The sequence below is a fragment of the Athene cunicularia genome, assembly GCF_003259725.1.
Source record: "Athene cunicularia isolate RWA chromosome 6 unlocalized genomic scaffold, athCun1 chr6_part1, whole genome shotgun sequence".
Taxonomy (NCBI): domain Eukaryota; kingdom Metazoa; phylum Chordata; class Aves; order Strigiformes; family Strigidae; genus Athene; species Athene cunicularia.
Window position 1 is genome coordinate 5,687,814 of NW_020799105.1, and position 17,238 is coordinate 5,705,051.

Here is a 17,238-nt window from a genome sequence, read left to right on the forward strand (position 1 = left end):
GGGTATCAGCAACAGATTACCCCACAAACTGGCCAGGCAGTCTGGTCAGAAGCCAGAGAACAACTGAGGCTGCGCAGAGCGACAGAGTGAAAAGCTCATCAGCGAGGAAGAAGAGGTACTTCATCTATGCGACCCCTGCCCAGAACTTCAAGAGCTCATCCATCGTGCAGGTGTAAGGGGAGGAGACCTGATTACCATGAGAAGTGAGGAGAGGCGGGGGTAGACTATGTATACGTATAGGCGTTCTATGAATATGACTACTTTATAACATATAAGCCGGACGGGAGCTGCAAACGGCACGCATGCTTGTGGTGGAGCGATCCCCCATGCACTCAGCGCTGAATAAACATACCTACCTTAGAACTCCACAGTTACAGAGTGATTTTTCCGTAAGTCATCATGGCACCCCAGATGGGACACTCTCTGCTCGGCTGCTGTTGACTGCTGACGGGTGAACTTCCTAGGTGCACCCCAAGCCTTTCTTGGAGGAACTCTGCTCCCAGCTGTCCACTGCGGGAGCTGACAAGGACCATCTGATTCGCGGACAAAGGTATGTTTATAAGGGTAACAGGCTGCTGGTAAGACACACAGAGACGTCTGGCGCATGGCTCAGTCCCAAGGAGGGGGTATACCCATTTGGTTTTGGTTTGGGGAATCCACGGGAAAGGAGTAAGATCTTTTGGGGCAAGCTACCAATGACTAGTATATAAGAGGCAGTTTGCATTTTGGGCAGGGTACTGGTAATTGCCGTCACCTGCAGGATCTTGCTTCGGGTCATTGTATAGTGCACTAATGGTGGATATACTGGCTTTGAACTGACTGCAAATTGTTAATGGTTTATGATATATGTTACAAACGGACTTGGTGATTGTTTAAACTCTGTATATTTTGTGGTATGAGTGGAAAGTGTGGTGGGCCCTTTGAGTGTCTGTGTGCCTGCATGCCTGCAGGGCGTGAGTGAGAGCAGCCGCTGCTGTGTGAGTGAGAGGCAGCCGCTGCAAAACAAATGAGAAGTTTATGTCTGTTTAAATAATACACTGTCCTTGTATGTCTTGTGAAAACACTGTATGAACCAGAGATGGGAAAGTGAATCCCTTCTCTGTTGGTTTGGGTTAGAATCTAGTGATTACTTGTGTAGAAGGAATGAATGGTCAGCACGGGGAAATGATTTATACCTGCTAGAAGGACTGTACACAGCTCCTTCTGGGCAACTGGTAGCACCAGACTGGGAACAACCAGCAGATTATACTCTCTGGGTTTGTGGAAGAATCCCCTGCTTCCTCTGTGCTCCCATGCTCCTACCTTTGGTAATTTTCATCAAACTTGGGTATTAGCAGAGTGCGTAGATTGTCGGTGTAAGTGGCATTGTGCGTCATCATGATAAGAGGAGGTCGAGGTGTGCAGAGTGCTGGGAAGAAGAGGTGGTGTTAGACCTCTCTGTCGAAAGACAGGAGTTGATAATTATTAAATTTGTGTGTGGAAGAAGTCATAAGATACCGGAACTTTGGGAAGTGAAGGAGGAAGAGTGGGAGAAGGTTAAAAGATAGTGTAGAAACCGCTATAAGTGGAGAGAAAGGATTCTGGGAAGGAGGAATAATAATGGGAAATAAGCAAGGAAGAATTGTAAAGAAAAGTCCATTGGATTGCATACTCACACACTGGAAAGACATAGCGGGGAGGGGAAGCACGGAAAGCAAGAAAATCCTGATTAAATATTGTAATCATTGGTGGCCACTTTACAAACTAGAAGAAGCAGTTAAATGGCCACTAAATGGGACCTTAGACTATAACACGCTTTTGCAATTAATGTTCTTTTTACAGAGGGAAGGGAAGTAGGATGAGGTGTCTTACGCAGACATGTTCTTTACCCTCCGAAATCACCCAGAGTGGCAGAGGAACTGTGGACTAGTTCCACCACAAGATCCTTTAGTGCTTGCCCTGGAAAAAGATCAATGAAGGGAAGACTATATTATGGTGGTGGGAGCTACTAGCCAAAGTGAAAAGGCTTATTTTTGCAAACCTTTGAAATATAAACTGGGAAAGCAGTTAGGCATACACAAATTTCTGTATATGCCTTACTCCACAAAAGCGCTCCTAGGAAGAGACTTACTAGAACAATTAGGAGCAACCATTACCTTTAACAATGGAGAGATTACTCTGGAGGTAAATAACCAAGAACTTATACAAATCATGAGCTTGTCCCTAACTAGTATCCCCACAGGAGGAGAAATCAGTGAGGAAATTATCAATCAAGTGTATCCCGGAGTGTGGGCCACTGACACGTCTGGAAGGGCAAAGAATGCCTCACCTGTAGAGGTAAAACTTAAGGAAGGACAACAACCGGTAAGAATTAAGCAATACCCTTTAAAAAGGAAGATCAGAAAGGGATCCAGCCAGTTATAGAAAAATTTTTACAAATGGGATTAATAAATAGATCTCCACCCAGTGGTGGCAAACCCATACACTTTGTTAACAAAATTAACTCCTGAGCTAATCTGGTTTACTGTTTTAGTCCTCAAGGATGCTTTCTTTTGCCTCTCTCTCCTCGAAGCCAGTCAGAAAATATTTGCATTTGAATGGGAAAATCCTAAGAGTGGACGTAAAACCCAGTTGACCTGGACAGTGCTGACACAAGGATTTAAAAACGTCCCCGCTATATTTGGTAACTAATTGGCCAAAGACCTTGAACTATGGGAAACCCCAACTCCACCTGAAGAGGGAAAGCTGTTGCAGTATGTAGACGACCTCCTAATCGCCACCAATACAAAAGAGGCCTGAGTGACCTGGACGGTAAGCCTTTTAAATTTTTTGGGACTTCAGGGCTATCGGGTATCTAAAATGAAGGCCCAAGTGATGCAGAGTGAAGTGATCTATCTGGGCTACGAAATCAGTGCTGGAAAGAGAACTTTAGGATAAGCTTGGAAGGAGGCAATCTGCCAGACTCCGAGGCCACAGACAGTGAAAGAACTGTGAACGCTCCTGGGAATGACTGGGTGGTGCCGACTATGGATTTATAATTATGGATTGCTTGTTAAACCTTTATATGCACTAACCACCACTGAACAGAGAAACCTCCAATGGAATAAGGAGGCCATATGAGCCTTTGACTTGCTAAAGAAGGCCCTGATGTCAGCCCCGGCCTTGGGACTTCCAGATGTAAGTAAACCATTCTTTCTCTTTTCACACGAGAAACAGGGAATTGCATTGGGAATACTGGCATAAGACTTAGGCCCGTATCGTCGGGCAGTTGCCTGTTTCTCCAAGCAACTAGATACAACCGCTAAAGGTGGGCCCAGATGCCTATGAGCAGTTGCAGCAGTGATCTTAAGCATACAGGAGACAAGAAAATTCACCTTAGGCCAGAAAATGACTGTGCTAGTATCTCACATGCTGTCTGCAGTATTAGAAATTAAAGGGGGACATTGACTTTTGCCTCAAAGGTTCTTAAAATATCAGGCGGAATTAGTAGAACAAGATGATGTGGAGATTGTAGTAACTAACATTATTAACCCAGCTTCTTTCCTGAGTGGAAACACAGGAGAACCAGTGCAACATGATTGCCTGGAGACCATCGAGGCAACATACTCAAGCCGCACAGATCTGAAGGAAGATGCTGAGAACTGGTTTACAGATGGGAGTAGCTATGTCCTGAGCGGCAAAAGGTATGCTGCGTATGCTGTCACCACCACCCAAGAAATACTGGAATCAGGACCGCTACCCATGAATACATCTGCACAAAAGGCAGAGATAATTGCTCTGACCCGTGCTTTAGAATTAGCCCAAGACAAAACTGTGAACATTTATACAGACTCAAATTATGCCTTTGGAGTAGTTCATGCTCACGGAGCAATCTGGAAGGAAAGAGGACTGCTAAATTCACAAGGGAAACACATCAAACACGGGAAGGAAATTCTGAAGCTACTGGAAGCTGTCCAACTTCCAAGAAAAGTGGCAATCATGCATATTAAAGCACACCAAAAGGTGAACTTGGATTTGGAAAAAGGAAATGAACTAGCAGACAAAGAGGCAAAACAAGCAGCCAAAAGAGAGGTAAAATTGGAAGGAGCTTTAGTTCCTGATGGGCAAGTCATCCCAGAAGGTAAGCCTACTTATACTAAAGAAGATCAGAAGTTAATTACAGACCTGGAAGAATCATATAATGAAGAAGGTTGGGCCATCACTCCCCAAGGGAAGGTAGTATTTCCCTCTTATTTAGCTAGACACCAGGTATGGGAGGAACACAGGAAAGGGCACTGGGGAGTGGAGGTCCTATACCGATATTTGGTCAAGAGCATTAGAGCTAGAAATTTGTATACCATAGTAAGACAGGTGACTCAACAGTGCGACCTTTGCCTCCAGACTAATCCTAAGAATACCCCCACTCTAGAAGCAGGCCAAATTGGAAAGGGAAATGGACCGGGACAACAATGGCAAACTGATTTTTCAGAACTTCCAAGAAAAGGGGGGTATTGATATTTACTGCTATTAACGGATACCTTTTCAGAATAGCCAGAAGCATTCCCCACTAGGTCTGCCAAAGCCTGGGAAGTAACAAGAATATTAGTACAAGAAATAATTCCACGCTTTGGGGTCCCAGCGACTATATCCTCAGTTAGAGGACCACACTTTAATCTCGAAAGTAGTCAGCAAATCAGTCACCGTCTGGGTATAGACTGGCAACTTCACACTCCTTATTGTCCCCAATCTAGTGTCCAAGTAGAAAAGATGAACCATTTGATTAAGCAGAAAATAGTGAAACTTGGGCAGGAGTCAAACCTGACCTGGCCCCAGGCTCTCCCTCTGGCACTTTTGCGTATATGAGCAAAACCGAAGGCCAGGGAAGGGTTGATCCCTTTTGAGATGTTATATAGCAGACCTTACGTGGTACAGAAGGGAACGTCGATGCAAGTTGGGGAGAAAACTATAACTTCATACATAATAGCATTAAATAAACAACTCAACAGAATTGGGAAACATATATTTGGAACTCAGGGTAGAGAGTTAGATGGGCCTGTACATAACATTCAGCCTGGAGACTATGTGTATGTTAAGTCTCTTACAGAAAAGATGATTGAACCACAGTGGGAAGGGCCATTTCAAGTGCTACTCACAACATTTACGGCCATCAAGATTAAGGAATACTCAACCTGGATCCATCACACCCGAGTAAAGAGGGCCCACAAATCCCCATAGAAAGTTACACAAACTCAGCCGAGAAGACTACGCTTCTCACGATAAGTCTAATAATCTCCTTTCCCCAAATACCCAGTCAAAGGTTCACTGAATGGCCATGGTCCCAGGTGTACATTGGGTATACTGGGAGCATGGATATAACCAATACTAACTCAGCCTTGACTTTAGCTACTGTAGTAATACGGGGAACAGAGGTGTATACAAAAACCAAATGGAGAGACGTCAATGGAGTACTGCAATTATGGGGAACGGTAGGGCAAGAAATTAGAGTAGGGTGTCGAGTAATGGATAAGATCATCTATTGGTCAGTGCATCAAATTACAGTGTCTGAGATCAAGATATCAAATCCCAAATATATCGTGTCAAGTATTGGCCATATTTGTGATCCGAAAGATCTAGAATGCTGGTATAATTTTACTTTGGCTCAACCTGCTGTTTCTGTGACATGTCTCTGGGCCAAGGATAAACTAGGGCTATCTTTTAAATTTAACATGGTGACTACCCTAGTGACAATCACAACTGAAAGCACAGTAACCATGACAACCACACCAATCGCTGTAAATCTTACACCCAACATATATGAGGTCAGCCTGTACATGATCAGACACGTAGACCAACAGCAAGTGCTGATCAATCCAAAATGGTCTCTAGAAAAGGTAGAATTACAGATATAAGTCAACATTTCTAATATAGAGCCACGTTGTTCCCCCTGCTTGCGAACCTCGAACGAAGGATGGACAACTTGTCTAAGGAAAAAGGGAAATACCTACTGGAAAAGATCACAGACAGACCTAACCAGAGTATTAGGAACAGGATTAGGAGTGTTGAATTCAACAGATTCAGAAGTAATAATGAACCAATTATCAGCTACTACAAGGGATATATCAAAATTACAACAGCCATTGAGGTTTTCACTATCAGCATTAGGGGTACATCAATAGGCAATGTCAAAAATAATGGCAGATTGGGAGCAAAAAGAAACAAAAAAATCACACACTTATTGCTGAAACACTGGGAGCATTACAAGGTGATGTCGCCATAGCTCTAAGTTGCATACAAGCCCAGTTATGGATGCAAACAGTAGCAGAATCTGTAATAAAGGAAGGAGAGGAGGGCACACTTCCCACTGAAATTCAAAAAATAGTTTGGGATAGTGCCACAGAGACAAAGTTACAGTCATGGTGAAATATTGTCAACTTCACCTATAGGCCTGACACGCATACAGTAACGACTTTTGTGTTGACAATACATGATGCAAAATTAATCACCATACACCCCATTGTAAGCCTCAGAGTCAATCACAACGGGACTCTGCTGTACCCCTTTGAACATAAGACCTGGGCTATGAATACTGACAATAAATGGCAAACAGTAGATCTTGAACCCTGTATCATGAAAGAACAACAGAGATTTATATGTGAAAGTAATACCTTAATAACCCAGGATACCTGCTTAGATACTGACCAAAGATTTGTTACTTTGGAGCACGTAGATTTGAGGACCATTGTTGTCTATACTGGAAAGGGATGTGCCTGTTTAAGGACACTGTGTGACACAATAACAACAGAAGGGGCAAGAAACTTTACTCACAACCTTTCATGATGGGGAAAAGATAAAAAAGGTCTTAAAGATGGTTGAGCAAGAAGGGAAACATAATTAGTGGGATACGCTCCTCGGATGGTCGCCTACAGCTACTGGAATCTTAAACACAGCCCTTCACCCAGAGGTTGTTTTATTAATATCTGTAGCAGTTTTGTTGATCCTTACTGTAGCTACATATGTATGGATCTGGAGACTTACAAAACGCTTACAAGCTATGCATGATGCTTCATATCACAATCCGAGTTTTAAGAAATAAACTAACTAATTTGTAGGATAGTACTAACATATTATGGGGCCAGGGAAATAGATTAAGAAGTAGATAAATAAGTAGTAAAAGAAATTACTAAGTAGGAAGAAAAGGGGGGAATGAGATGGGGAGTCTAAACAATCTTAGATTGATGGTACAAGACTGGCAAACTTGTGCAAAGACAAAAGGAGGCATATGGGGCTGTTCGCAAAGACATACCAGGTGCTGATAATGTTGCTAGGCTACTATCTCCTAGCTCAAAGAGAAGCCTCCTCTGGTCCTTGAAGTTGTGGGTATCAGCAACAGATTACCCCACAAACTGGCCAGGCAGTCTGGTCAGAAGCCAGAGAACAACTGAGGCTGCGCAGAGCGACAGGGTGAAAAGCTCATCAGCGAGGAAGAAGAGGTACTTCATCTATGCGACCCCTGCCCAGAACTTCAAGAGCTCATCCATCGTGCAGGCGTAAGGGGAGGAGACCTGATTACCATGAGAAGTGAGGAGAGGCGGGGGTAGACTATGTATATGTATAGGCGTTCTATGAATATGACTACTTTATAACATATAAGCCGGACGGGAGCTGCAAACGGCGCGCATGCTTGTGGTGGAGCGATCCCCCATGCACTCAGCGCTGAATAAACATACCTACCTTAGAACTCCACAGTTACAGAGTGATTTTTCCGTAAGTCAGGACAGCATGAAGCTCTACTCATCCCCTTATCTATAGCCACATTGGTTCCTGAAAAATGGATTCCAGCCATACTGCCACTGTAGATAGCCTTCAGAAACCAATACCATTTCAAAAAACAAAAGAGGTCAAAATCCTGGCCTCTGAGCCCACAGGAGATCTTAGCTCAGTGCAGCTAAGATTTTGCCCACCCACAAAAAAGGTAGTCCAGTTTTGCTTTCTGCAAGGCAGGCAAAACAGTTAATAAAATTCCAGCAGACACCTAGAACTACATCAGCTGGGTCCTCATTACATCACTAGAACAATGAAGCTGCAGGAAGACCTGTCATATTCAGAGGAAATGAGACAAAGACTCTCTAAAGGTAGTTAAGAAGACAAAAGGAAAGAAAAGCATGCACATGACTTGGGCCTGGTGGCTGTGGCATTCCCCTGAGCAGTAAATCTCCTGACAGCAACAGAAGCAGAAAATTTGGTTCCCCCAGTGTTATCAGTATTAAGTACATGAGAAGGGACAACTGACAACAACAGGTAACCTCACTATAGTACAAGCAGGTGGGAGACCACTTGAAACTCCACTTCCATCATCCACCTTGTCAGGACCTCAGTTTCCCAAGTGACAAAACAAGAACATAAATCTGCCATGAGATGAACCTAACAGTCTGTAAATTGCTGGATTGTTACAGTGAGAAATGCCATTGGAAGAATCCAGGTGGAGGAAGCTGTTCTGTTGTCTCTCACCTGCCATCCACTGCAGCTTCTCTGCCCACTACACATTCCAAAATAAAGGCTAAATTGCTCTTTGCCAAAGATTCCCAGCTTGACTGGGTCAAGTAAGCACAAATCATGGTCTTCTGTCTGTGGTTCAGTATATACCAGAATCTAAAATGTGCAGTATGAACTGCAGGTTTTATTAGGTCATTTACACTTCAGAAAGTCTACTGTATTCCCTTGCGCTGTGGCATATGCTGGAGAACTTCAGCAGAAGCTCTGGAGATGTAGTGGCACTGGCTGCAGATGTACACAGGCCTTACCAAAAGAAAAGCATCCTGAGGATATATGTAGGTGTGGACACATGCTTTGCATTACTCATAGGAGGGGAAAAAAATAGCAGTCAAATACGTCAGTTGTTTTCCTATTTAAAGTACAATAGGTATTCTGGATTATAAAAGAATCTGTCTTCATGTGCTTGAAAGATAAACCCTGGAACCTGTGTTAGAAGCAAGAGGATAGTCTCTAACAGAACGGAATTGGAAAGAATTTCACCTGTGACTCATTCGAATCTGCCCCAAGGCTTCTTACACTTTTCTTCAACTCCCCTAGCCCCCATTAATGACAGCAAGCTGTATCACATAGGTCAGTGGTCTGATAATCTGTTGCAGGGTGGGCAGGTTAAAAATAAGGCAACAGATTGCTGCTACCCATATAATCCAGACACTGAAGCGCTGTGCATTGCTGTGACAATCCTGCCGTAGAATGGATGCAGCCTTTGGACTTCAGGGGACCTACAAGCTGCAGGCTGGAAAGTGCCATCAAGAGGCTTTGTGGATCACTGCTGTGAACGCTGGCCTTCTGAAACTTCCCCTCTATGCAGCACGAAAACTGATCAACCCAGACAGGAATAGAAACCCTCTGAAGAAACCTCTGACTGCTGCTAGATGGTGTTAATGTCTTCATCAGCTGGCTTTCCTTCTCCTAGTGAGACTTGAAATAATCTATTAATGCAGATTTGGAATCTGGTTTTCTGCTAGAGGTATTGATGTGAAATCTCAAAACCCCATAAAAAAGTGTTTGGTTTTTTGTTGTTGTTCTGAAGGTAACAGAAGCCCTCATCCAGTGACCTTAGCAAATTCCTGTGTGCATCTTAACTTTCCTTACCTACCCTGACATTTCAGCTGGATATAGCTTATGTCTATTTTCTGTACACTACATTTTCCATATCTGCAAATACTGCCAAACCTATTAGCTTGTGTTTAAAGCTTTTATTTATTGTATTTTGAGCTTGTCCAGACTCCTCCCCTACTAGTGCAGCTTACATAATCCTTTTCTTGAGATGACAGATGTGCATTTTCAAAAAGAGGATCCTGCATCTGCATCTCATTTTGTTTTACTGTAGCTTAATCAGTACTTTGTTAACAGTATTATTTAGGAGATGTTATCAAGCCTCATACACTTCACATGCATTTGTCAACTTGACAAACAAACCTAATCAAGGGAGCTTAAGGGAGAGAAACTAACACTTCTTTCCCTGCAGTACCTTTCACATTTCAGGGCTAGTACAACATTAGAAGTGAAAAGAACCCTTGTACTCAGACCAGGAAGATATAATTCTGGATTATTGCTATTTACAGCTATGCCTCTGCCCATATATCTTGCACTGTTTACTAGTTCAGCTGCAACTTCTCCCTTTATTATCTCAGTTCCTCCTTTCCTCCACCTGTTAGTGTCCTAAAAATAATCAGCTTCAAGACTTAAAAACATTTCTCTTCAAATATTTAAAAAAAAATGTTATGTAGTTGAAATCAAAAGAAAGGCTTAGAAATGGGACAAGAGATCCTTCTGCATGTTACCCACATTCCCTTTGCAAGTTTCTCAATGTACAGGGATATATAGCTGTGGACTACATGCAACACAGAGAAACAGAAGTATCTGCCAGATCTGGTTGACTCCTCTCAAAATACGAATATGATTGTTTTTACAAACATAATACAACTTGACAAGCAAGCTGTTAAACTACAGCATCAATAATAATGGTCCCAGAGCTCTTAGCAACCCTCCCTTGATTTTAATGGAAGCTGAGCAGGATCTGCACCTCTGAAAAACAAATTCCTTAAAATCTGTCCCCTTCAAATCAAAGCAGCTGCAAAATGCAATTATAAACTAGCTTAGTAGCATTCAGAAGAAAACAAATGTCACTTCCCTCTGTTCTGATAACAAAATAATACAGTCATTACAGTCCCCTGAGAAAAAAGAAATTACTTGTGTCTGCTTATGCTACCTGCATGAGCAAGCATCATGATAATTCCTGATGTCCTGTGAAAGAACAAAGCACCAGGTGCTCTCCACACACACACGGGCAGTAAGCTCCTGCTACAGAGGCAGAACTTTAACTACATCAGTGGTCTGCTAGGTAATACGCATTGTTAAGTACTCCCATGTATATTTGTTGATGAAACAGTCCATAACAACATCAGCAATAACCCCTGGGACAGTAACTATAACACAAAAAAGAAACAGAGGTAAAGCAGAAGTTTCATTCCCTACACTGGGAAGCTCTAATGGTGGAGGCCTGGGAGAAGTCAGCAGCCAGGGCTGCTGTCTTCTCAACCAGCAAGTTGCTCTACCTGCTCCACTGAAATTTCCAAATCCATTTGCAGAAGGGGGTGCCAATCGTTCTTTCGCCTAGATAATCACCATTTCACCTCACCCCTTAACATTAAACACATCTTCCTGTCCCGAGGTGCTTCTGAACAGAGCAGATCTAGCATATGAATCACACCGCAAGCTGTGAATCTACAGATTTGTTGCAAGCAGGATGTAATATCACAGCATGTATGGGACTTGCCTTGTTATCACTCAGCCACGATCCCATCAACTCCCACAATGAGCAGAGACTGACTTCCAGAGAATTTAATGCCCCCCTCCAGAAGAGGCATTCTTCCCTCCAATGTGGCACTGAAGCCAAGCTGCAGAGCAAAAATTACACTGTCTTAATCACATGGCTCGAATGAAATTTTTCTTAAAGATACAGATGATAGCTTGGTTTATAATACCCACTGTCAGAAGACAGCATGTCACAGTACCATGCCTATTGCTACAGTTTTGGAGAAAAGCTATTTTTCCTTCTTCATTACATGTTCAAAAGCATTGCACAGCAGTAACCTACATGGATTCCATCACTGTGCACACTGGTGATGCAATGGTTGATGCATCTTTTCCTTACTAACCCACAGAAAGGGTTAAAGAGCACAGTGGTGGGGTTGCATACAATTCGATATTCTTAAATTAAAGTAAAATAAAAAAGGTCAGATTACTGTGAACACAGGTTTGGCAATGGCCCACTAAGATTGCTGCAGTTGGTCCCCTGCAATTGTAGATCACCCTGCAGTCAGCACAGAAGTGTCCACAGTACATCTACTGGATACAAAAAACACGCCCCTCCCCAATTCTCATGGACAAAAGCCAAAACTCACAAAACTATGACATGCCAGGGAAAGACAGCAAGTGATGTCAAGGATAAGGCAACACCCCAGACCTCCAGAATAATAGCAAATCTATTGGGAAAAACACTCACATGATCATTATGATTTGGCAAAGCATTCTATATAATGATTGATGGTTTTTAAAATAAAATGTTAGTGAAGTTTATAATCAAATGGAAAGAGGAACATACTAATACATGTATAGACCATGACAGAGATCTTCATCAGCATATATTTGCAGGCAAATTTCTGGTCTAGGACAAGTCAACATGATATAATGTAACACCTAGGATAATTTATAATCACTTCCCATTCTCTACTATAATCCCTTTGGGGTTCATGAAACACTAAATCATTTCCAAAATCCAGCGAAAAATTCCTCTGTATTTTAATCTTAAAAATCAATAAGGTCTATTAAAATAAATGCATACATTTACATCGAAGACAATGAAAGCCTGTGTTTCTCAAACAGTGTAAATATTTACAACAGAAGATAGTGATGAAACAAAACAATCTCATCATTGTTCAGTGAGGACATTGCTCACATTCTGTACTGTACACAGATAACAATGATGCATTTTAAGGAAAATCCTGTGCTACATCACTTACTTTCCATTACATCAGAGGCTTACAGTTGTAAAAGCTATTTATGAACAACAGGCGCCTAAGCAACATTCTTCACTATTGTTTAACTGCTACGAGGCAAAACATTCCTCTTAAGCCAGAGTAAAAAGAATATACTATTGACTAAATGATTCTGTGTTTTGAAGAAGTATGAAATCATTCCTTCTTTGTCTCTGGGTAAGAAAATTCCAAAGTGGTGCACATAAGAATGCATTTCTATTGAATGATTTATGAGTTAAATGTCAGGTAACTCTTTATTCACAGGTTTCAGTTACAGCATATCTTTGCTCAGAAGTCTTAATAAAATCTAGATTTCTGGATCATTATGACAAACCTTTTAGCTCTTTCTGAGGAAATAGGTATAAACCACATTCTTCACGACTTGTGTGATGCAATTGGAAGAGTCCAAACCCAATTTCTAAAGTTTAAGCACAGAGTAAAAAGGGCAATGTACCAAGCATGCTGTATCCAATTCTTTCAAATTTACTGACATTGGTAATTATGTTTTCAACTGTTAATTTCTCACATTTTAAAGCAACCTGAACTTCTGATGCAAAACTAGCTATCAGAAGTAATCTGCTGTCCCACAAAGTTAAAACTTTTAAATTTTAAATACATTTTAAATACAAGGGAATACTACAAGTCATTTAAGGATAACAGATCACTGTGAGAGCTTTTTATAAGGAAGTACATTCAGGCATAACATATCCACTTTATGGCTATTTCTCTCAGTTTTTTTCCATGCGGATACCTTCTTGATACATTTGCCAGTGTCCAACAACACCCTCTCCAGAGGGCAACATGGGAAGGACCAGCACTGCAGGCTGCACAAGAACTTGTGCTCCAGGCAGAAATAACCAGCTGGGGCAGGAGGGTCCACAGCCCCAATAGACATAAAGCCGATTTAATTTTATTCCAAATATAACAAGTACAGAGGTGTGCTCACTGGCTGTGGTTCAGTAAGGCAAATCATTTAAGTTCTTCAGTTTAGTAGCTTCTGTGCAATGGAAGGATAACAGTGCTTACACTTCCCTCTCTAGGCTGTTTCAGCTGCACAGCTAGCTTCTGTGGGGGTGGCATTGCTCCTTATCATGGCAATGTATGGTACCTGGTACAATCCAGAGCACAGACTGAAATGCTACAGTAATACAAGCAGTAAGAGCAGTACACATCTGAGTTGCTCCTTCAGTTTCATACCAGCATTCTCACCAAAAATTGTCAGATCTTGATTTGATACAGTTGCTAGCTAGATGAACATGGTATTTCTCATTAATTTCAACATGAAAGTCATGCTAGGAACAGTTTAAGAACCTCTGTGTCACAGCATTATTGTTAAAAAGTAAAGCTGTATAAAGCTTATAGACAGAGTCCATGCCTATGAACAGAATTAATTCCCCGCTAGCGCCAGAACAAGTTGGCCTCTTCCAGCTGCAACTTTATCATGGGGTATGTTGTGTAGTTAGAAAGGATGCATGTACTCTTTCTTATCGCAAGTGTCCCTGGTGTAAAGGCCAGGAAAGCTGATTTCAGATGGCTGACAAGCAGCCTGGCTTCCCTCATCCCAGCTCCCCACTCCAGCACTGACACCAACACACGCTGGCAGCAGAGAAGCATCAGCACAAACAGTTTCCCTTCATTAGGGTGTTATTTCACACAAGCGTGCTGACACGCGTATGTCAGTTCTGCTAGTCTTCCCCCCACAACAGTGCTCTGTGCCACCCGAAAAGAAGTGACTGGCATTACCGAACCCCAAAGACAAGGCATCAGTTACCACAGTCTATAAAGGGCCATTCATCCCCACCAAACCTAAAATAGACACTGGATGTGATCACGAGATGAATACATGACTGTGGATTCCTTTAAATCATTGCCTTCTTACATGGACAAGAAACCAGCGTCCAGCAGTTGCATCCTCACTCGTTGTCCTTGTTCTCAGTTATCAAGTGTTGACCCTTTCTGTCCCATCCAGTATTAGTCCTTTCTTTTCTACAAATATTTAGAAGCTTATTTTATGAGAAGTTTATAGAAAAAACACAAAACTCTACTAATCCTTCCTATGCAAGACCTTTATACAATCCTATTAAATCAAATCCATCACAGCTATCACCAGAACTACAGCAGTATTTCTGAAGTCAGTTTGCCATCCACTAGCTGCTCATCACCAGTCAACTGCAGCCAGCTACAGAATGCTGCTAAGACAGAGTGAAATATCCAGGTACAGAGAAATTGCCTATTCATGAGAAACCCCAGAATGGCACACCTGTTTCTTGCTGCTGGAGAGGAGGCTGACTTACACAGTGCTCTGTTGCCCTTCTGCTTAAGTGACTTCTAGTTTTAACTCCAGCAGATGCTTCAAGCAATCTTCAAGTGTCTACTAAGGGTCAGGAGAAGCCCGGGCTGTTAAGAGAGCAACATGCTCTCAGACAAAATATGGTTTAGAAGAAACCTGGTGATAGCTGGGCCAACACAGTGAAATGGATTCTTGGATGATGCTGCATATCCACTGGACAAGTAAAAGAAGTTGATATGGGAAGCTGTCCAAAGAGGGAAAGGCTTAAAACAAAATTCAGGATCATGGCCACATCACTCTGATACCAACTGTGTCACATTTTTCAACCCAATCACATTTAGAAGTGGCTTTTCTGTCTTCTCCCCTAACAGATGCTCTTTGTTTTAAATTAGTTTAGACAGGAGCCAGACAGATGAGCCAAGTGTGCTAAATAAGGCCCTTAAAATTTAGGTGCACATGAGCACTATTGTAAAATCTGAAACAGCCATACAGACAAAACCTGGAAGGAATAGCAGTTTCTATCAGGCACCTGTTGAAATCAAAGGCAAGAAGAAAAACTTTTAAAGCTAAAAATCTCATCAGTCCTGAAGGAAAATGTACTGCTGGAAAGAGGGGAGCATCAAACCTGTTGAGGTCACATCAGAATTTTGCATTAACTGCATTTAGAGATGCAGTGAGAAAAACCCACCTGACCCCACCCTACTCTCTCCTTCATATTTACCAGGACCCATACCTGCTGACCATGTGGTTTCCTTCTTTAAGTAATTACAATAACATTCAGGGATGTTTGCTCTTCCAAAGAGTAGATAAAAAAATTACTACAGACAAAAAATTACTAGACGGTAATGTCTGCTGAATTAGGCTAATGGAGAGATAAGGACATATTTCTTTATTAACCATTTTTAAATGGCAAATACAAGATTTATTTTTTCTTCTAACTGAAAGAACTACTCCTTATTCCAAATGCAACAGATGTTAGAAAATTAAGACAAAATCTCCTCAGTTTTCTGCTCACTTAAAACAGTTGGCATGTTCTACTCCACAGGCAGTCCCATCTTTGGCACAGGCTCCCACACATGGGCTGTATAGCAGCATCAACATGGTCATAAAGCATTTAAAGACAAAGGATATGAATTCTGCTATTTTTGAAGTGACAGGAATCCACAAGTGACCAAAACACTGCTGCTTTCTCCTTGGAGGACCAAATCACTCCCTTCAGTCTCTGACTTCTGGAAGAAGCAGCACTGTGATTAGGAACAGGCACGGTCCTCTCTGTGTCACAAGTGACCTCATGCCTGTCACAGTCCTTCTCCACTAGCTGTGCTCTCTCTGAATGAGGCATAAAGCCTTGGTTCTGGAGGAAGTTACGCTTCTTATTTTACAGGAACACATGCTATTCAGTGAATGATATTACCTGGCAATGGCAAAAGCTCCAATTACCATCCTTTGCCGAAGAAGTAATTTGATAGAATCTCACAACATTTCCTGGATAGTTAACCGAAGTTTCACAGCTCAGCAAGACCAGCTGATCTCTCACTGCCCCAATGCTGATGACAGTAACCATCTAACTTAGAAACTGAACCAAAAAGAGGCTAAAAAGTATTCAGACTCCAATCTCAGGAAATGTTAAATATCTCGGTGGAAGGCTCCCCCTCTTTTTTGTTGTGCCTCTTCTGCAGCAAAGCTAGGCAGCTGTCCTACAATGCTCAACCAGTGCTACCTAACAGCTTCAAGCAGGAAACAACATCATCATTTGTGTGCTCAAGGATAGGTTTTTTGGGGGTGGGTGGTGTTTTTTTAAAGAAAAAAAAAAAAGTCCCTAGGAAGGGGCATCTTCTCTGCCTGAAAGACACTGCTGACAAAACTGCACCCTACAGCATTTAGCTGGGATAAGACACAGCATGAATCCAGCACAAAATCAGTACCATCGCCCTAACAGCACCCGGTTTACCCCCAAAATTCCTTTCAAACATGGTTTCTGCCCAGACTTTTCCAACTGGCAAAACAGAGATATCACTTCAGTATCTGATCTTGTCCTATGTGCAGGTTATGAATTAGAATACTTCTCTAATTAGAGATCAACTGTGAAATTAGAAGGTACACTATTTTTAGCAATCGTCTGATTGAGCTAGAGCTGCAGTCAGTTGCAAATTAGTCACTGCTTTTTCTAAGACTACATTTTACACACCAACTTCCAATGCAACATTTAGTATCTCTTCAAAAACCATCATCTCTCAGTCATCTTGCAGGGAAGAGAGGAAAGAGGAAGCAGTTATCATACAGCTGAGAAGAGACTTCTTAAGATCCTTCAGGTTTCTCGTTCAAAGCTTAGAAAGAATGGCAAGAGGAGATAAAGAGGTCTGGAAAGGCACTGCCATCTTCACATACCAGTGGTGA

The 17,238-nt window shown here is 42.0% G+C and overlaps 2 protein-coding genes across 7 annotated transcripts in view; one reads left to right on the forward strand and one right to left on the reverse strand.

Annotated features, from left to right (window-relative positions):
- The window catches only part of MARCH8 (membrane associated ring-CH-type finger 8), a 108,650-nt gene that overhangs the window by 82,586 nt on the left and 8,826 nt on the right, over positions 1 to 17,238 (reverse strand). For 4 of the 6 annotated variants that reach the window (XM_026851065.1, XM_026851068.1, XM_026851061.1 and 1 more), the window contains exon 2: positions 11,291 to 11,411. The exons of the other annotated variants lie outside the window; for them this stretch is intronic. The gene's annotated coding sequence lies outside the window, so the exon portion shown is untranslated. The remainder of the gene's footprint in view (positions 1 to 11,290; positions 11,412 to 17,238) is intronic. 6 annotated transcript variants of the gene reach the window in all.
- LOC113481655 lies at positions 2,191 to 4,489 on the forward strand. The gene is made up of 3 exons (XM_026851481.1): positions 2,191 to 2,343; positions 3,457 to 4,194; positions 4,388 to 4,489. The coding sequence occupies exons 1-3, from the start codon at positions 2,191 to 2,193 to the stop codon at positions 4,487 to 4,489; spliced, it is 993 nt and encodes a 330-aa protein (XP_026707282.1).